The sequence below is a fragment of the Glandiceps talaboti genome, chromosome 20, assembly GCF_964340395.1.
Source record: "Glandiceps talaboti chromosome 20, keGlaTala1.1, whole genome shotgun sequence".
NCBI classification, from domain to species: Eukaryota; Metazoa; Hemichordata; class Enteropneusta; family Spengelidae; genus Glandiceps; species Glandiceps talaboti.
The window spans coordinates 20,236,941-20,260,313 of NC_135568.1; the positions used below are offsets into that span (position 1 = coordinate 20,236,941).

Consider the following 23,373-nt stretch of genomic DNA (forward strand, 5'->3'; position numbering starts at 1 on the left):
CAATAAGTGTATTATACACAATTCCAATAAGTGTATTATACACAACTCTAATAAGTGTATTATACATAACTCTAATAAGTGTATTATACATAACTCCAATAAGTGTATTATACACAATTCCAATAAGTGTATTATACACAACTCTAATAAGTGTATTATACATAACTCTAATAAGTGTATTATACACAACTCCAATAAGTGTATTATACACAACTCCAATAAGTGTATTATACACAACTCCAATAAGTGTATTATACACAACTCCAATAAGTGTATTATACACAACTCCAATAAGTGTATTATACACAACTCTAATAAGTGTATTATACACAATTCCAATAAGTGTATTGTACACAATTCCAATAAGTGTATTATACACAACTCCAATAAGTGTACTATACACAATTCCAATAAGTGTACTATACACAACTCCAATAAGTGTATTATACACAATTCCAATAAGTGTACTATACACAATTCCAATAAGTGTATTATACACAACTCCAATAAGTGTATTATACACAACTCTAATAAGTGTATTATACACAATTCTAATAGGTGTATTATACACAATTCCAATAAGTGTATTATACACAACTCCAATAAGTGTATTATACACAACTCCAATAAGTATATTATACACAACTCCAATAAGTGTATTATACACAATTCCAATAAGTGTATTATACACAACTCCAATAAGTGTATTATACATAACTCTAATAAGTGTATTATACACAATTCCAATAAGTGTATTATACACAACTCCAATAAGTGTATTATACATAACTCCAATAAGTGTATTATACACAACTCCAATAAGTGTATTATACACAATTCCAATAAGTGTATTATACACAACTCCAATAAATGTATTATACACAACTCCAATAAGTGTATTATACACAATTCCAATAAGTGTATTATACACAACTCTAATAAGTGTATTATACACAACTCCAATAAGTGTATTATACACAATTCCAATAAGTGTATTATACACAACTCCAATAAGTGTATTATACATAACTCTAATAAGTGTATTATACATAACTCCAATAAGTGTATTATACACAACTCTAATAAGTGTATTATACACAACTCCAATAAGTGTATTATACACAATTCCAATAAGTGTATTATACACAATTCTAATAAGTGTATTATACACAACTCCAATAAGTGTATTATACACAATTCCAATAATATGCATTGTTCACTGTCTGCAATGTTCTTATTCTCATGAAAAAGTCTTGTGATGTTTGGAATTTGTAAAGTCTTAAGTCATGTGACTATTTTTAGATGACATTGTTTTCAGGTAAAATGAAATGTTTTGTGGCGTAACAAGCTATTTATATAGTGTCAAAATATCCTACAAACCCAACTATTCCATGTTGACTTGTAAAATATCCTACAAACCTAACTATTCCATGTTGATGTGTAAAATATCCTACAAACCCAACTATTCCATGTTGACTTGTAAAATATCCTACAAACCTAACTATTCCATGTTGATGTGTAAAATATCCTACAAACCTAACTATTCTGTGTTGATGTGTAAAATATCCTACAAACCTAACTATTCCATGTTGATGTGTAAAATATCCAACAGATATCCTGACTGTTGATTCACATTTTAGTTTTATGTTGTTCCTGCTACTAACACATCCTTGCTAAGTTGCTATGAATATGCTTGAAATTTATTGGATTTTTAAGGAAAATGTTGTTTATGAAAACTCTTCAACAAGTGTTGACACAAATATGATATGAAACTATTTTTAAAAGTGATACCTTTGATCCTAGGGAAGGTGACATTTACATGAAAATTAAGAAAAAGCAATGACTTTGGTCCAAAAGTTTAGGAGGAGGAGGAGAAGTAACAAGGTTTTAAAAAGATCAAGAGGTGTAGGTAGATGAGTTGAAAGGTCAAAGGTTAGATGAGTTGAAGGTCAAAGGTTAGAATAGACAAAGCTGGGATGCTATCCAATCAGTGATGTGTCACAAAGATCAAACCTATCAATCATTATCAAGACTCCAAACATGTGACACTGATTTCAACTGGTTTTGAATTGTGTCTATGGTATGTGTCTTGATCATTTTTTCAGTGAGTTCACTAAATGTGACAAATTATTTAGTGGTTTATTATCTTGAAAGTGGTTAGTACTAGGTGGCTGTTTCTTATAACATGTCTAGTCACATCTAGTCAACTTACTTCACTATGCTGAATAATTGCCACGGCAGCCATTTTTTGTTGTGAAGACAACAATGTTGCCCTGACAAACTTTGTAAAAATATTAACTTATATGCTCACTAGCATATGTATTATGATGTAGTCTGAATGCCAACATGGTATTCATAAAGAGAGATGTTGAGATTGGATGAAATATAGCACTAGACTAACTGTGATGCAAGTAATCACTGTACATAGTTATAATATAATAACTATAACTTGATTTTTAATTTATACAATAATGTTATCATGGCTTCCTACTTTTGAAAAATCAATGTGAAACAACACTAAAAGAGTCTACATGTTTGTAACTCTACATTGCAAAAAGCTAAAAAAAAATGTGTTTAAAAATGTTGTCATTATACAAACAATAACAAACATTTACATTATTTATTAATCTTCTGCAACTTATTGAGTTACAAACAAGGACTTTGTCACTGTTGTGTTACATTGATTTTTCATGTAGGATGCCATAATAACATCTTAAAAATTAAAAATACAAAATAAATAGCCAATCCTCATCCATATGGCCACTTATCTTCTTCTTTTTTATACATTGACAACTCTATCTATGGTGTAACTATGCTAGGCTGATTATGAGTGGATACAGCAAACCACTGACAATAATTAAGTTAGTATAAAATATTATTAGTTTCTGTTAACAGCTGCTGTGTCACACTTGATAAATCAGACATGGGGTTGGGTGTCCTTATCTGACCCATTTCTTATTTACAGGTCATCATAAAACAGAATATATTTGGTTACCTAGCAACAGTACTTGAATGAGGTCACCCTTTGTTCAATTCATCAAGTATTACATGTAACTTTCCATGAGAAATTAAACAGATGTCAATGAGTATGATGCAGAATGACTACTTCATTAATTAGTCCCCGCCGGACAAAGTCCGGGATGGGGACTTATGGATTGGGTTCCGTCTGTCCGTGAGTCCGTCCATCTGTCCGTCTGTCCGCAGCCATTTCTTGGAGATGCCTGGACCGATTTTTTCCAAACTTGGTACAGTGGCAACATACAATGGCATACATATGCACGTTAATTTGTTTCATGATACGATCCAATATGGCCACCTAGCAGCCATTTTGTTTGCAAATTTTCCCTGTCTAAAGCCATAACTCAGACATGCTTGAACAGATCTCATTCAAAGTAGGTATTAGGACAGTGATGTGCATATACATTTTCGTCGTGATACGATCCCCCATACCCGACCCATCCTTTATTGTTGTAGGCATGTTCCATGTCCAACAAGCAGACACAACATATCTAAGTCTGTTTGATTTAGGTTCACAAGTGTTGTTGCGTGATCAGAGTAGTGATAATTCCCTAAAACCCAATCATAGCGGGGATAATGTCATTCTCAATGACTTGTTTCACCTGACAAACAATTGCAAACTTTTTGTGGTGGTGTTTTTTGGCAAGTAACATGAAAGATATAAAGGCTACTAAGCGTAGTATTAATTTGATTGAAATAAAAAGTAACACTCTGGACAAAATGTAATAAATAAGATCTCTTACCAGAAATGAACTGTTGGAGTAATTCTTGTCATATAGAAAGATAAATTTTCTGTCCACTAGATTTTATTGTCAATTTTATTGTACAAATTAATGACAGACATAATGAAATGACTATGCACTTTTCAGTGCTGAGTGAGTCCTTCCATTCATATTATGAGCCATAACAATAACATAGCATCATTGTTTTGTTGTATACCAACTTTTTCTATAGCTCTGCCAGATAACTGCTTTCTATAGCTCTGCCAGATAACTGTTTTCTATAGCTGTGCCAAATAACTGTTTTCTATAGCTCTGCCAGATAACTGTTTTCTCTAGCTCTGCCAAATAACTGTTTTCTATAGCTCTGCCAAATAACTGTTTTCTATAGCTCTGCCAGATAACTGCTTTCTATAGCTCTGCCAGATAACTGCTTTCTATAGCTCTGCCAGATAACTGTTTTCTATAGCTGTGCCAAATAACTGTTTTCTATAGCTCTGCCAGATAACTGTTTTCTCTAGCTCTGCCAAATAACTGTTTTCTATAGCTCTGCCAAATAACTGTTTTCTATAGCTCTGCCAGATAACTGTTTTCTATAGCTCTGCCAGATAACTGCTTTCTATAGCTCTGCCAGATAACTGCTTTCTATAGCTCTGCCAGATAACTGTTTTCTGTAGCTCTGCCAGATAACTGTTTTCTATAGCTCTGCCAAATAACTGCTTTCTGTAGCTCTGCCAGATAACTGTTTTCTATAGCTCTGCCAGATAACTGTTTTCTATAGCTCTGCCAGATAACTGTTTTCTATAGCTCTGCCAGATAACTATTTTTATAGCTCTGCCAGATAACTGTTTTCTATAGCTCTGCCAGATAACTGTTTTCTATAGCTCTGCCAGATAACTGTTTTCTGTAGCTCTGCCAGATAACTATTTTCTATAGCTCTGCCAGATAACTGTTTTCTGTAGCTCTGCCAGATAACTGTTTTCTGTAGCTCTGCCAGATAACTGTTTTCTGTAGCTCTGCCAGATAACTGTTTTCTATAGCTCTGCCAGATAACTGTTTTCTATAGCTCTGCCAGATAACTGCTTTCTGTAGCTCTGCCAGATAACTGTTTTCTGTAGCTCTGCCAGATAACTGTTTTCTATAGCTCTGCCAAATAACTGTTTTCATATCTAGATTTTTATTCTAATCGTAACTTTGAAGTACCATAGGTAATTAATGTGCAAATGAGGTAATTAATATGCAATTATAAGATTTGATGATGTCGAACATTATCTCGATCAGATTTTAATTTTAATTTAATTCAATTATTTCAATTTTTATGACTGTTGCAGTACATAATCATTTCAAATGTGAATTGTCATCCCCAAAGCACCATCAGATTATTGATTTTTAGCACAACTGAACTGATAAGGTTCAATAGTGCTATAGGCATGACAAAGTATGTGTGTGTGTGTGTGTGTGTGTGTGTGTGTGTGTGTGTGTGTGTGTGTGTGTAAACAACTTAAGTCAAAAACTGCTGACTTTTGGTCAAAAAAATTAAAATCAAAATCAAAATCAGTCTGAAATTTGGAGGGTACAGTTTTAAGTGTGTTTAAATTAAGATTTGTTCATGACATGATGATCCCATCAGTGATATGCAAATTAGGGCTAAAAATGTGTCTTTTTGGTCAGAAATCTGTAATTCCAAAACTACCGAGAAGATTGGGCTGAAATTTCATGGGGATGCACGTCGGGATGTATAGATGAAGTATTAAGCATATAATAATCTCATCAGTGATATACGAATTAGGTGTAAAAATGGGAATTTTGGTCAAAAAGTTATATCTCAAAAAGTACTTGGTCAGTGAGACTGAAACTTGATGAGATGTTTCTAGAAGTGTTATTCTGCAGATTTTCTTGAAAAGATTTTTGACACAATTGGCCCTAGCAACCATGATGACCATGCCCCTGCCAACAACCAAATGGCAGTATATTTTGGTTGAATATCATCTGGTAGGCAAGTGAGTAAACATTTTTTTAACGTATGCAAATATCCCTAGCAACCATGACCACGCCCATTGCAAAAGCCAAATGGTGGTTTATTTCACAAAGATAACAGGGATTCTTAGACAAGTGAACAAATATTCAAAAAGTGTATGCAAATTTGCCTAGCAACAAGACTACACCCATGACAAAAGCCAAATGATCACAGATATTGCGAAAATGATTACAGAGATTAAGAGACAAATGAATAAACATTCAAAAAATGTATGTAAATGTGCCTAGCAACAAGACTACGCCCATAGCAACAGCCAAATGGTCGCGTATATTGCAAAGATAACAACTGGGTTGGATAGGCAACTGGATAATCATTCAGCAATTGAACACATTCCTAGCATGGGTCTGCATGTGGGTAAACATTTAATAAAAAAAATGTTCAGTTGTGCTACCACAGGGAGCTCAGGTCAGTTAGTTTTGTTTACAAATATAAACAAACAAACAAAACACAAATAAACAAACAAAAACAAATAAACCAGTGATCAAACAAACAAAAACAAAAAACCCCAAAATAAACCGACAAATGAGTCAATAAATACATGAGTAAACAACAACAAACACACTAACCCCCCCCCCCCCCTTGCGCAATGCGGCTGGGGGGGGGGGGTAGTGTTTGTTTGTTCATTGGTTTGTTGTCGTTTACCCATGTATGTATCTACTAATTCGTTGATTTATTTTGTTTGTTTTTGTTTGTTTGTTTTCTTGTCTATTTGTTTGTGTTTTGTTTGTTTGTTTGTTTGTTTGTATTTGTAAACAAAACTAACTGAGCCTGAGCTCCCTGTGGTGCTACAGCGCCATTGGCGCTATTTTTTTTATGGTGTTATATAACTTTGGATGAAGATAACTACTAGAAAGCAACCAAATACAGATGTCCACCTAGGAATTTTGAAATCTACAGAAAAAATGGTTTTAGAAAAGTAATTAATTGTGTTTCTACTTTGGGGTATATATCATATCAAGATTAATGTGTATGTAATGTTTTTAACAAGTGATATGATGATCATAGCATTGACCATGGAATCAACAGTTGATATGTAGAAATCATAAATATTTTGAGAGACAATTAGTCAAAGATTGAAATCTTACTTCCTTGACAAAAGTTACGGACATAATTGTTAGTGTTTTTGTTTTTGAAAAATAAAGACAAGATTAATTTTGTATTAAAATACACATGAAGGAATGTGTATTTGTAGAAACAATTTCTAGTTGAATTTAATACAAGAAGTTTTACAGGGTTCGCACGGTCCTGGAAAACCCTGGAAAACCCTGGAATTTCAAACCCTCCCTGGAAAGCCCTGGAAAACCCTGGAAAAATGCGCCCTACCCCTGGAAAACCCTGGAAAATGATCATGTATAATCGATCAATTAATATTGACGATCGTCATGTCTGTGCTCGAGCCACCCATTCATATGATTCTGAATCTCGTAAATGTGAAATTGCGAAAATATTTTCAAAGTCTTTCGCCACGCCGATTGAACCCAGACAGTCAAGCGATCGTTCCACGAGACACTTTGCCCCACAGACCGTGCCTATTAGTTGAATGGGCGCCGCAGTGTTTCTTTTGATCTTGCATATATTGCTACTCCATACATCTCCCCGTCGTCATTTCAGGGACATGATATTGTAACAGTCCCGGCCGCGCCGGGGTAACATGTACCTTGGAGGAATTATCCTCCAAGCATGTACAGTAGGTCTGTTAACAAGATTATCGTAACACTGTAGCGAGTATCAACGCATCATCAACCTCGATTAGAAATTGTTACAAGTTCGGCGCACTAGTCGACTGATACTACAAGATAGGGCTGGGGCCTAGAGAAGTGCAGTTGAATTTCCGGGTTGTGGAAGTACAGTTGTGACTTTTATTTCGTCGATAAATGGGTATTTGTGTTACATGTTCTAAAAGAATAACTACTGTTTTATGTTGTCGGTACAGTAACATTCGTCAATGGTCAAGTTAAGTTGAAATCGCGATGTTCCGCAACTCGTGGCATCCGTACATAAACATCGAGACGCAAGCGATGAATGTATTCAGTTATTCATAGCTCGAAATTTCGTTACGTAAATGACGTTTTTATTCAAAATTTTGAAGAAAAAAAAATTATTTTAGGTGGCTTATAAATCTAGTAACATCAAACCATACAATAACGAGGACAAACTTTAGTTTTTGATTTATTTTTCTGGATATGTCTGAATTAGACTGACGAATGCTGCGACTCAATCTTACACGATCAATGCACCAACTTGACGAAACGGCTACTTAGGGGGTAGGACAGAGGTTTCTCCGTTAATCTTAGCGTGTAAACGTGGTTTTGAAACCAATATCTTGTATAGTGTCGATTGTCTTTAAAATGTTTTGTGACATATTATGGGAACTGTTGTTGATTTTTCTCATCCACATCAGACAATTAGATGTCATTCAAAAAATATACTTTAGTGTCAACACCCCTGGAAAATGTCCAAAATCAATATGAATACCCCTGGAAAACTGACGAAAAACCCCTGGAAAGTCCTGGAATTTTGTTTTGCTTTAAGTGTACGAACCCTGGTTTTAGTTAGATCTCCATTTGAGAACTGAATAGTCCTGCTTGCAGACAGGATACTAGTTGAGAAGGGAGAGACAATTACTCCATCTACAGACGGTGTACGGGTTGAGAAGGGAGAGACAATTGTTTGAATTGAGTCCTGAATTACAGGATTAAGAACTGAAATGATGCTGAGAAAGAAATTGAAGTTTGAAATTAATTTTGTGAAGAGCTGTGTGACTTGAAATTGTCATGATGTGTTTTTATGAAATTGACACCTAATGTGACCTTGAGTTGTTACTATTTGTAGACATGGCCTCTACATACTATATGCATGGTTAGTGCTATTTCTAGGACTGTAGACATGGCCTCTACATACTATATGCATGGTTAGTGCTATTTCTAGGACTGTAGACATGGCCTCTACATACTATATGCATGGTTAGTGCTGTTTCTAGGACTGTAGACATGGCCTCTACATACTATATGCATGGTTAGTGCTATTTCTAGGACTGTGTAGACATGTCCTCTACATACTATATGCATGGTTAGTGCTGTTTCTAGGACTGTAGACATATCCTCTACATACTATATGCATGGTTAGTGCTATTTCTAGGACTGTAGACATGGCCTCTACATACTATATGCATAGTTAGTGCTATTTCTAGGACTGTAGACATGGCCTCTACATACTATATGCATGGTTAGTGCTATTTCTAGGACTGTGTAGACATATCCTCTACATACTATATGCATGGTTAGTGCTATTTCTAGGACTGTAGACATGGCCTCTACATACTATATGCATGGTTAGTGCTATTTCTAGGACTGTAGACATGTCCTCTACATACTATATGCATGGTTAGTGCTATTTCTAGGACTGTAGACATGGCCTCTACATACTATATGCATGGTTAGTGCTATTTCTAGGACTGTGTAGACATGTCCTCTACATACTATATGCATGGTTAGTGCTATTTCTAGGACTGTAGACATGGCCTCTACATACTATATGCATAGTTAGTGCTATTTCTAGGACTGTAGACATATCCTCTACATACTATATGCATGGTTAGTGCTATTTCTAGGACTGTGTAGACATGTCCTCTACATACTATATGCATGGTTAGTGCTATTTCTAGGACTGTAGACATGGCCTCTACATACTATATGCATGGTTAGTGCTATTTCTAGGACTGTAGCTGTAGTAAGACTCAGTACTACTGTCATCTTTCTCACTTCATGCTAGGACAGTGACCCCATTCTCACCTTTGACCTCTGGCTCATTACTGAGGACTTGATGAAATGGACTATTAGACTGATTTAGTTATTCTTAGGTGACTTTTACTGTACTTACAACTTTCAGATTTTTTAAATTTTGAGGTTAGCTGGACTTTTTAAATGGAGTAATCTATAATTAATTAATACTGGTACATAGATACTATTTTACATTATGAGTCAGCATTTGTATTGACTTGGTACCAACCTATATTTTAGATCTTAACATTGACAATAATTGTGTTTTAATACTTATACTGTCACATTATGCTGGTGCTTGGTATGACTTGTTTACTTACACAGTATGCTGGTGCTTGGTATGACTTGTTTACTTATACTGTCATAGTATACTGGTGCTTGATATGACTTGTTTACTTATACTGTCATAGTATGCTGGTGCTTGGTATAACTTGTTTACATATACTGTCATAGTATTCTGGTGCTTGGTATGACTTGTTTACATATACTGTCATAGTATACTGGTGCTTGGTATGACTTGTTTACTTATACTGTCATATTATGCTGGTGCTTGGTATGACTTGTTTACTTACACAGTATACTGGTGCTTGGTATGACTTGTTTACATATACTGTCATAGTATACTGGTGCTTGGTATGACTTGTTTACTTATACTGTCATAGTATACTGGTGCTTGGTATGACTTGTTTACTTATACTGTCATAGTATACTGGTGCTTGGTATGACTTGTTTACTTATACTGTCATAGTATACTGGTGCTTGGTATGACTTGTTTACTTATACTGTCATAGTATACTGGTGCTTGGTATGACTTGTTTACTTATACTGTCATAGTATACTGGTGCTTGGTATGACTTGTTTACATATACTGTCATAGTATACTGGTGCTTGGTATGACTTGTTTACATATACTGTCATAGTATACTGGTGCTTGGTATGACTTGTTTACATATACTGTCATAGTATACTGGTGCTTGGTATGACTTGTTTACATATACTGTCATAGTATACTGGTGCTTGGTATGACTTGTTTACTTATACTGTCATAGTATACTGGTGCTTGGTATGACTTGTTTACATATACTGTCATAGTATACTGGTGCTTGGTATGACTTGTTTACATATACTGTCATAGTATACTGGTGCTTGGTATGACTTGTTTACATATACTGTCATAGTATACTGGTGCTTGGTATGACTTGTTTACTTATACTGTCATAGTATACTGGTGCTTGGTATGACTTGTTTACTTATACTGTCATAGTATACTGGTGCTTGGTATGACTTGTTTACATATACTGTCATAGTATTCTGGTGCTTGGTATGACTTGTTTACATATACTGTCATAGTATACTGGTGCTTGGTATGACTTGTTTACTTATACTGTCATAGTATACTGGTGCTTGGTATGACTTGTTTACATATACTGTCATAGTATGCTGGTGCTTGGTATGACTTGTTTACTTATACTGTCATAGTATACTGGTGCTTGGTATGACTTGTTTACATATACTGTCATAGTATGCTGGTGCTTGGTATGACTTGTTTACATATACTGTCACAGTATACTGGTGCTTGGTATGACTTGTTTACATATACTGTCATAGTATGCTGGTGCTTGGTATGACTTGTTTACATATACTGTCATAGTATTCTGGTGCTTGGTATGACTTGTTTACATATACAGTCATAGTATACTGGTGCTTGGTATGACTTGTTTACTTATACTGTCATAGTATACTGGTGCTTGGTATGACTTGTTTACATATACTGTCATAGTATACTGGTGCTTGATATGACTTGTTTACTTATACTGTCATAGTATACTGGTGCTTGGTATGACTTGTTTACATATACTGTCATAGTATACTGGTGCTTGGTATGACTTGTTTACATATACTGTCACAGTATTCTGGTGCTTGATATGACTTGTTTACATATACTGTCATAGTATGCTGGTGCTTGGTATGACTTGTTTACTTATACTGTCATAGTATGCTGGTGCTTGGTATGACTTGTTTACATATACTGTCATAGTATGCTGGTGCTTGGTATGACTTGTTTACTTATACTGTCATAGTATACTGGTGCTTGGTATGACTTGTTTACATATACTGTCACAGTATGCTGGTGCTTGGTATGACTTGTTTACTTACACAGTATACTGGTGCTTGGTATGACTTGTTTACATATACTGTCATAGTATGCTGGTGCTTGGTATGACTTGTTTACTTACACAGTATGCTGGTGCTTGATATGACTTGTTTACATATACTGTCATAGTATACTGTTGCTTGGTATGACTTGTTTACATATACAGTCATAGTATTCTGGTGCTTGGTATGACTTGTTTACTTATACTGTCATAGTATACTGGTGCTTGGTATGACTTGTTTACTTATACTGTCATAGTATACTGGTGCTTGGTATGACTTGTTTACATATACTGTCATAGTATACTGGTGCTTGGTATGACTTGTTTACTTATACTGTCATAGTATACTGGTGCTTGGTATGACTTGTTTACATATACTGTCATAGTATACTGGTGCTTGGTATGACTTGTTTACATATACTGTCATAGTATACTGGTGCTTGGTATGACTTGTTTACATATACTGTCATAGTATACTGGTGCTTGATATGACTTGTTTACTTACACAGTATACTGGTGCTTGGTATGACTTGTTTACTTACACAGTATACTGGTGCTTGGTATGACTTGTTTACTTATACTGTCATAGTATACTGGTGCTTGGTATGACTTGTTTACTTATACTGTCATAGTATACTGGTGCTTGGTATGACTTGTTTACATATACTGTCATAGTATACTGGTGCTTGGTATGACTTGTTTACATATACTGTCATAGTATACTGGTGCTTGGTATGACTTGTTTACATATACTGTCATAGTATACTGGTGCTTGGTATGACTTGTTTACATATACTGTCATAGTATACTGGTGCTTGGTATGACTTGTTTACATATACTGTCATAGTATACTGGTGCTTGGTATGACTTGTTTACATATACTGTCATAGTATACTGGTGCTTGGTATGACTTGTTTACATATACTGTCATAGTATACTGGTGCTTGATATGACTTGTTTACATATACTGTCATAGTATACTGGTGCTTGGTATGACTTGTTTACATATACTGTCACAGTATACTGGTGCTTGGTATGACTTGTTTACTTACACAGTATACTGGTGCTTGGTATGACTTGTTTACTTATACTGTCATAGTATACTGGTGCTTGGTATGACTTGTTTACTTATACTGTCATAGTATACTGGTGCTTGGTATGACTTGTTTACATATACTGTCATAGTATGCTGGTGCTTGGTATGACTTGTTTACTTACACAGTATGCTGGTGCTTGATATGACTTGTTTACATATACTGTCATAGTATGCTGGTGCTTGGTATGACTTGTTTACATATACTGTCATAGTATGCTGGTGCTTGGTATGACTTGTTTACTTACACAGTATGCTGGTGCTTGATATGACTTGTTTACATATACTGTCATAGTATGCTGGTGCTTGGTATGACTTGTTTACATATACTGTCATAGTATGCTGGTGCTTGGTATGACTTGTTTACTTACACAGTATGCTGGTGCTTGGTATGACTTGTTTACATATACTGTCATAGTATGCTGGTGCTTGGTATGACTTGTTTACATATACTGTCATAGTATGCTGGTGCTTGGTATGACTTGTTTACTTACACAGTATACTGGTGCTTGGTATGACTTGTTTACTTATACTGTCATAGTATACTGGTGCTTGGTATGACTTGTTTACATATACTGTCATAGTATGCTGGTGCTTGATATGACTTGTTTACATATACTGTCATAGTATGCTGGTGCTTGGTATGACTTGTTTACATATACTGTCATAGTATTCTGGTGCTTGGTATAACTTGTTTACATATACTGTCATAGTATTCTGGTGCTTGGTATAACTTGTTTACATATACTGTCATAGTATACTGGTGCTTGGTATGACTTGTTTACATATACTGTCATAGTATACTGGTGCTTGGTATAACTTGTTTACATATACTGTCATAGTATACTGGTGCTTGGTATGACTTGTTTACATATACTGTCATAGTATACTGGTGCTTGGTATGACTTGTTTTGTCAAAGTCTAGATAAATGTACAGTTATGAACATTCTACCACACCTGGTTGGACTGTAACCTCAGGTTGGACTGCCCACTACAACCCTCCACTCCCTGTTAGAGTATAACCTTAGGTTTGACTGTCCCAAACACTACTAAACCCCCCCCCCCCCCCAGCCTGGTTGAACTATAACCTCAGGTTGGACTACCCTAAGCACAACTATCCTCCTTCCCCCAGCCTGATTGAATGATAACCTATGGTTGGACTACTTGCTGGTTGGACAGGGACTGTATGATTATATCATAGTATCTATATATGGCAAATATTATATACAGGCAAAATGTCTTAAATTAAACTTAACAAAATGGGATTAGTCGTCTTGTCTGTCACTTTTATCTATACAGTAAGATGCTACATATACTTCACTCAATCCAACATGTGAGTCTTGAATAGATCTGACACATCATTCCCTAATTTCTTTGTTTGTTTGTTTGTGTTGTATTTTCACAGAGGTCAACCCATGTGCTTCTAATGATGGCAGCTCAGCTACAGGCACATACTCTCTGAATCAAAACTCATCACCTAGCAACAAGAGGAGGGGAAGTTTAAGGTATGTATGCCCAGTTTGTAAAAAGACAAAAGTATTGTATAGTTTGGCCACTAGAAGTGCTATTCAGATTTTTGATCAGCATTGAGAGGGCCATAATAGTTGAATATGGTAGCTTTGTTTGATTTTAGTATTTGACAGCTACATTGATCAGCTTGTCTGTTCAAGTTTGGCTAATTTTGTATAGGATGTTGTAGACATTGTCTACTCTCTGATATGTACTTGGTTAACATGGCCACAGATCTAGGCTTCATTTCTCCTTATCTTTGCTACATACTCACTTTTCATACTTTTTTTCATGGCAGGTATTGTGGGTAACTGCAATATGATGATATTGATATTAATTTCCCCTTTCATTTTGTCAACTCCATTGCTAATTAACGTGACTAGACTGATTGATAGTGTGACAGATTGCACCCCCTTCATGTTGCATATTTGTGACAGATTGCACCCCCTTCATGTTGCATCTTTGTGACAGATTGCACCCCCTTCATGTTGCATCTTTGTGACAGATTGCACCCCCTCATGTTTCATCTTTGTGACAGATTGCAGCCCTTCATGTTGCATCTTGTGACAGATTGCACCCCCTCATGTTACATCTTTGTGACAGATTGCACCCCCTCATGTTGCATCTTTGTGACAGATTGTCCTACCCTCCCCTCCCCATGTGCTTCAGCCTACTACTAAGTTATCTCTCAGAGCAACATTGAGTGAATTCAAGATACCTGACGTATGTGAAAGGTTAGCGAAATGACATAGGTTGTCCTATGAAATACCAAATGGCGGTTGGTTACAATATCAAATGGCGGTTCAGTACAATATCAAATTTTCTCATAATGCTGGAGATTCAGGTATTTATTGTCAACAAGGCAAGTCGGCCAATTGGAACATATCATTGCAGTTTCGTCAGAACACAAGGAAGCCTCAAAAAGGTGTCTATTTATGATGCCATAAATTATTTATAATTCTGTTCATACTATCAAAGTGATCTTTGACCTGTGACCTAGCTTCAAGTGTTGGGTCGACTCACATTGTCAATTATCATTCTTACCAGTATCCATATGTATGCCTTGCACTTTCAAGTGCAGTGGTCGAAAGTAAATGGGTTGAAAAAATGACTACGTTATGAGTACTACACTCAAAGTTACATTCATCGATGAAATGAATTGACACAGACATGGCAGCCATCTTGCTTTTCATACGGCAAGTCATATCCAGAGTAATTGCACGCCACCATTAGCTTACATTTGTAAAAAAAAATGAGATAAGTTAGCCATTAGACTGGAAATGCTACCTAACAGATTGCTAATGAGGTTTATCTTGAATGCACCCTTTGTATCCATGGATTCTAACTGTTTTACAGGAAATGCTATCTAATAGATTGCTAACAGGATGTATCTTGAATGCACCCTTTGCCTCCATGGATTCAGTTGTACCACCTATTCTTCAGGTGACCTTGTACTTTGCTATAAACAGCGCCCTCAAGTGACAACTTTAGTGTAATACATTGAGCTTTCTGATAGAAAGTGTTCAAGTTAAATAATACTTAGCTTTCGTCTATGTGTTATAGCTCGCGTAGCAGCTCAATGATTAGTATGCATGTGTGTCCTATATAATATGCGATGTTTTTTATGGTGGTTTTACCCATGAATGCATTGCGGTGCAATGACTACGCATGTGCGTTCTACATTTGTATATACTGTGTGCATTCTCTACGTGTAGGGTGCTATCTACAATGTCATCGTGAGGCAGCTGGTAACAAATGAATCTACTCTGCACGAGCTTATGGGCTTTGCCTAGTTGTGATATTAATTTTGTATTGTATTATTTTCTCCACAGAAAGTGGTTAACAAGTCCTGTACGTAAACTAAGCGGAGGTAAGATGGACAAAATTGATATGTCCAAAAGCAGGAAAGGACCTATGGGTAATACTACAGGGGGAAGAAAATATAAATTTACAGATACCACAGGCCAGGTAAGATACATTGTTTATATTCACAATAAGGATGGCCTGTTTTTGTATTTGTGGCTGGCCTTCATATGTGTGTGTGTGTGTGTGTGTGTGTGTGTGTGTGTGTGTGTGTGTGTGTGTGTGTGTGTGTGTGTGTGTTCATCTGTTTGCCATCTGTGTATTACAGATGTGTCTGATGTGTGTGTGGTGTATGTATGTATGTATGTATGTATGTATGTATGTATGTATGTATGTATGTATGTATGTATGTATGTATGTATGTGTGTGGTGTGTGTATGTATGTATGTATGTATGTATGTATGTATGTGTGTGGTGTGTGTATGTATGTATGTATGTATGTATGTATGTATGTATGTATGGATGTATGGATGTGTGTGGTGTGTGTATGTATGTATGTATGTATGTATGTATGTATGTATGTATGTATGTATGTATGTACGTACGTATGTATGTATGTATGTACGTACGTACGTACGTACGTACGTACGTACGTATGTATGTATGTATATATGGTGTCATAATATTAATATGTGGTGTTCCTGTGCTTTGGTGAATTTATATTATCCATGTTGTAAAATGTAACATTATACCATCTGTGTCACTTTGTACCAGATATTCATGGGGGTAAAGATTATGACAAATTTCACTCCTAAGTCTGTGTTATTCACAAATAATTAAAAATGAAATGCTAGCCTAGGATGGTCTGTTATATGGTATGTCCATTATGAAATGGCTTGTTACATAGACTGTTTGTCTGTTATATGTTGGTCTGTATGAGTGTTAATGAAAGACAAAGGCCGATGTACAATGTAACTTATTTCATTCTGTTAAGAGACAGTCATCAAAATAGTAACAAGTTTGTGAGAGTTTAGCTTGGTTGTTTTTATCAAAAAGTCATATGATTGCAATTTTCTGTGTAGTTGGCCCAACCGAATTCGGTTAAAAGTCTTGAACAACTAAACTATCATTAGTCACTACAATGCCATTGGCGCTATTGTTTATCTCAAAAATCAGTAGTTGTAGTGTGTTTTGTGTAAACTGACTTTGAAAACACAGTCAAACCAATAAACTTACTTTTGTCAACCTTTTATCTATCTATCAGAATGGGGAACTGGCGAACTGTGATTTACATTTTGATATAATAGTTTCTATTATCTACGATAACAATCAATATCTTTCCATTTATGTAACAAAGTTCACCTGCCAAAACATATAATATTCTGCACCCTTATGAATATTCCAAGTTGTATCTTACTGTGGGTTTAGGTCAATGTCAGCATGATTAGGCATCACAAGTCCTTGATGTCAGGACGCAATTAGACATCCCAAGTCCCAGATATCAGGACACCATTAGACATCCCAAGTCCCTGATATCAGGACACCATTAGACATCCCAAGTCCCTGATATCAGGACACCATTAGACATCCCAAGTCCTTGATGTCACGACACCATTAGACATCCCAAGTCCCTGATATCAGGACACCATTAGACATTCCAAATCCTTGATATCATGACACCATTAGACATCCCAAGTCCCTGATATCAGGACACCATTAGACATTCCAAATCCTTGATATCAGGACACCATTAGACATCCCAAGTCCCTGATGTCAGGACACCATTAGACATCCCAAGTCCTTGATGTCAGGACACCATTAGACATCCCAAGTCCTTGATATCAGGACACCATTAGACATCCCAAGTCCTTGATGTCACGACACCATTAGACATCCCAAGTCCCTGATATCAGGACACCATTAGACATTCCAAATCCTTGATATCATGACACCATTAGACATCCCAAGTCCCTGATATCAGGACACCATTAGACATTCCAAATCCTTGATATCATGACACCATTAGACATCCCAAGTCCCTGATATCAGGACACCATTAGACATTCCAAATCCTTGATATCAGGACACCATTAGACATCCCAAGTCCCTGATGTCAGGACACCATTAGACATCCCAAGTCCCTGATATCAGGACACCATTAGACATCCCAAGTCCTTGATGTCACGACACCATTAGACATCCCAAGTCCCTGATATCAGGACACCATTAGACATTCCAAATCCTTGATATCATGACACCATTAGACATCCCAAGTCCCTGATGTCAGGATGGATTAGACATCCCAAGTCCCTGATATCAGGACACCATTAGACATCCCAAGTCCTTGATGTCAGGACACCATTAGACATCCCAAGTCCTTGATATCAGGACACCATTAGACATCCCAAGTCCCTGATATCAGGACACCATTAGACATCCCAAGTCCTTGATATCAGGACACCATTAGACATTCCAAATCCTTGATATCATGACACCATTAGACATCCCAAGTCCCTGATATCAGGACACCATTAGACATCCCAAGTCCTTGATATCAGGACACCATTAGACATCCCAAGTCCCTGATATCAGGACACCATTAGACATCCCAAGTCCCTGATATCAGGACACCATTAGACATCCCAAGTCCCTGATATCAGGACACCATTAGACATTCCAAATCCTTGATATCATGACACCATTAGACATCCCAAGTCATTGATATCAGGACACCATTAGACATCCCAAGTCATTGATATCATGACACCATTAGATATCCCAAGTCCCTGATATCAGGACACCATTAGACATCCCAAGTCCCTGATATCAGGACACCATTAGACATTCCAAATCCTTGATATCATGACACCATTAGACATCCCAATCCTTGATATCATGACACCATTAGACATCCCAAGTCATTGATATCATGACACCATTAGATATCCCAAGTCCCCGATATCAGGACACCATTAGATATCCCAAGTCCTTGATAGCAGGACACCATTAGACATCCCAAGTCCTTGATGTTAGGACACCATTAGACATCCCAAGTCCCTGATAGCAGGACACCATTAGACATTCCAAGTCCCTGATATCAGGACACCATTAGACATCCCAAGTCCCTGATATCATGACACCATTAAACATCCCAAGACCCTGATATCAGGACATCATTAGACATTCCAAGTCCTTGATATCATGACACCATTAAACATCCCAAGACCCTGATATCAGGACATCATTAGACATCCCAAGTCCCTGATATCATGACACCATTAAACATCCCAAGACCCTGATATCAGGACACCATTAGACATTCCAAGTCCTCAATATCTGGACACCATTAGACATCCCAAGTCCCAGATATCAGGACACCATTAGACATCCCAAGTCCCTGATATCAGGACACCATTAGACATCCCAAGTCCCCGATATCCGGACACCATTAGACATCCCAAGTCCCTGATATCAGGCCGCCATTAGATATCCCAAGTCCCTGATATCATGACACCACTAGACATCCCAAGTCCTTGATATCAGGACACCATTAGACATCCCAAGTCCCTAATATCAGGACACCATTAGACATTCCAAGTCCCTGATATCATGACACCATTAGACATCCCAAGTCCTTGATATCAGGACGACATTAGATATCCTAAGTCCCTGATATCAGGACACCATTAGACATTTCAAGTCCTTGATATCATGGACACAATTAGACATCCCAAGTCCCTGATATCAGGACATCATTAGATATCCCAAGTCATTGATATCAGGACATCATTAGATATCCCAAGTCCCTGATATCAGGACACCATTAGACATCCCAAGTCCTTGATATCAGGACACCATTAGACATCCCAAGTCATTGATATCAGGACATCATTAGATATCCCAAGTCCTTGATATCAGGACACCATTAGACATCCCAAGTCCCTGATATCAGGACACCATTAGACATCCCAAGTCATTGATATCAGGACATCATTAGACATCCCAAGTCCTTGATGTCAGGACACCATTAGACATCCCAAGTCCTTGATATCAGGACACCATTAGACATCCCAAGTCCTTGATAGCAGGACACCATTAGACATTCCAAATCCTTGATATCATGACACCATTAGACATCCCAAGTCCTTGATATCAGGACACCATTAGACATCCCAAGTCCTTGATATCAGGACACCATTAGACATCCCAAGTCCCTGATATCAGGACACCATTAGACATCCCAAGTCCTTGATATTATGGACACCATTAGACATCCCAAGTTCCTGATATCAGGACACCATTAGGCATTCCAAGTCCCTGATATCAGGACACAATTAGACATCCCAAGTCCCTGATATCAGGACACCATTAGACATCCCAAGTCCTCGATATCATGACACCATTAGACATCCCAAGTCCCTGATATCAGGACACCATTAGACATCCCAAGTCCTTGATGTTAGGACACCATTAGACATACCAAGTCCCTGATATCAGGACACCATTAGACATCCCAAGTCCCTGATATCAGGACACCATTAGACATCCCAAGTCCTTGATATCAGGACACCATTAGATATCCCAAGTCCCTGATATCAGGACACCATTAGACATCCCAAGTCCCTGATATCAGGACACCATTAGACATCCCAAGTCCTTGATATCAGGACACCATTAGACATCCCAAGTCCCTGATATCAGGACACCATTAGACATCCCAAGTCCTTGATATCAGGACACCATTAGACATCCCAAGTCCCTGATATCAGGATGGATTAGACATCCCAAGTCCTTGATATCAGGACACCATTAGACATCCCAAGTCCCTGATATCAGGACACCATTAGACATCCCAAGTCCTTGATGTCAGGATGGATTAGACATTCCAAGTCCCCGATATCCGGACGTGATGATAGAATGATATCAGCAGCTCTGATTTAATTTTACTGAATATTGGGTATGCAGTGTGTAGTATTAATTCTAAACCAGAGATTTTTACTAAAACTGTCATTTGATTATAAGAAATTGATTTTCATACTGCCCCTGTTTTAGATGGTGTTCAATCAGAATTATTGACATTTTGCAGTTTAATTCACAATTTAATTGTTTTGCATGGCCTGATTAAGTTGTTCCTAAAGTGGATCATTCATGTCTAGTACAGCAGTACATGCATATTTGTGTCTATATGGAATTAAACGCTGTAAGTCTTTGTGTTGTAATAGAACCATAACATAGTAATCAAAGAGTAATTTGTACACTGGGGCATTTGTCCATTTTGTTCACTGATCTCAATCCATCCCTTCCTACAAAGTACAAACACACCACATCTCAAGCCATCCCTTCCTACAAAGTACAAACACACCACATCTCAAGCCATCCCTTCCTACAAAGTACAAACACACCACATCTCAAGCCATCCCTTCCTACAAAGTACAAACACACTACATCTCAAGCCATCCCTTCTTACAAAGTACAAACACACCACATCTCAATCTAGTCTTGCTACTAGACCTTCATGTTTTCTTTCGATATGATAAGTGACCAAAGGTTGGAACACCCAAGGTCTAGCTAAAGTCATCTCTGCATTCCAGGGATAGTAAATAACGGCCAATCGGAGAACTTTGTTGACAGCTAGCACAGAGGACAACGGCTGATTGTTCATGCATATTCAGCTTAAGGAGGGGATGGATCAACTGAAATGTGTGAATGACAATGTCTACACACTCATCAAACTCACAATTATCATAAAGCGATAGAGTATAGTGATGTTAAAGTGTTTGTCAACACTTGCATGCAGGAATTATTATAGAGGTCATGGGTTATTGAATATATTAACATATACAATGTATTGTCCAACCCACTGCCATATGTCATCTCAATGGAATGGCAAGTCTAAAATTGACTTTAGACAGACCTTGAATGTTTCACCCTCACTAAAAATGACCTTCGGTCGCTTGTCATATCGTAAGAAGGTCTAGCAGCTAGACTAATCTCAATCCATCCCTTCCTACAAACACACCACATCTCAATCCATCCCTTCCTACAAACACACCACATCTCAATCCATCCCTTCCTACAAACACACCACATCTCAATCCATCCCTTCCTACAAACACACCACATCTCAATCCATCCCTTCCTACAAACACACCACATCTCAATCCATCCCTTCCTACAAACACACCACATCTCAATCCATCCCTTCCTACAAACACACCACATCTCAATCCATCCCTTCCTACAAACACACCACATCTCAATCCATCCCTTCCTACAAACACACCACATCTCAATCCATCCCTTCCTACAAACACACCACATCTCAATCCATCCCTTCCTACAAACACACCACATCTCAATCCATCCCTTCCTACAAACACACCACATCTCAATCCATCCCTTCCTACAAACACACCACATCTCAATCCATCCCTTCCTACAAACACACCACATCTCAATCCATCCCTTCCTACAAACACACCACATCTCAATCCATCCCTTCCTACAAACACACCACATCTCAATCCATCCCTTCCTACAAACACACCACATCTCAATCCATCCCTTCCTACAAACACACCACATCTCAATCCATCCCTTCCTACAAACACACCACATCTCAATCCATCCCTTCCTACAAACACACCACATCTCAATCCATCCCTTCCTACAAACACACCACATCTCAATCCATCCCTTCCTACAAACACACCACATCTCAATCCATCCCTTCCTACAAACACACCACATCTCAATCCATCCCTTCCATAGAATAGTACAAACTAAAGGTACACAGTGCCATAGAATAGTACACACTAAAGGTACACAGTGCCATAGAATAGTACACACTAAAGGTACACAGTGCCATAGAATAGTACACACTAAAGGTACACAGTGCCATAGAATAGTACACACTAAAGGTACACAGTGCCATAGAATAGTGTCAGTGTGAAGTGATGAAAAGTGGGAAGGATAGGCAAGTTCATAAAGATTCCAAAATATATGCAAATATCCTTAGCAACAAGACCATGTCCATAGCAACAGCCAAATGAATCCCAAATATTGTTGTAGCCTATCAAATACATAGACTGACTCAGTATACAGTGAAAATAACCTACCAAATACATAGACTGACTCAGTATACAATGAAAATAACCTACTAAATACATAGACTGACTCAATATACAGTGAAAATAACCTACCAAATACATAGACTGACTCAATATACAGTGAAAATAACCTACCAAATACATAGACT

The 23,373-nt window shown here is 37.2% G+C and overlaps 1 protein-coding gene across 1 annotated transcript in view; it reads left to right on the forward strand.

The window, feature by feature from the left end:
* The window catches only part of LOC144451069 (triple functional domain protein-like), a 365,406-nt gene that overhangs the window by 182,267 nt on the left and 159,766 nt on the right, over nt 1-23,373 (forward strand). The window contains exons 24-25 of the mRNA XM_078141839.1: nt 14,209-14,308; nt 16,145-16,280. Coding sequence (XP_077997965.1) covers nt 14,209-14,308; nt 16,145-16,280 — 236 coding nt within the window. The remainder of the gene's footprint in view (nt 1-14,208; nt 14,309-16,144; nt 16,281-23,373) is intronic.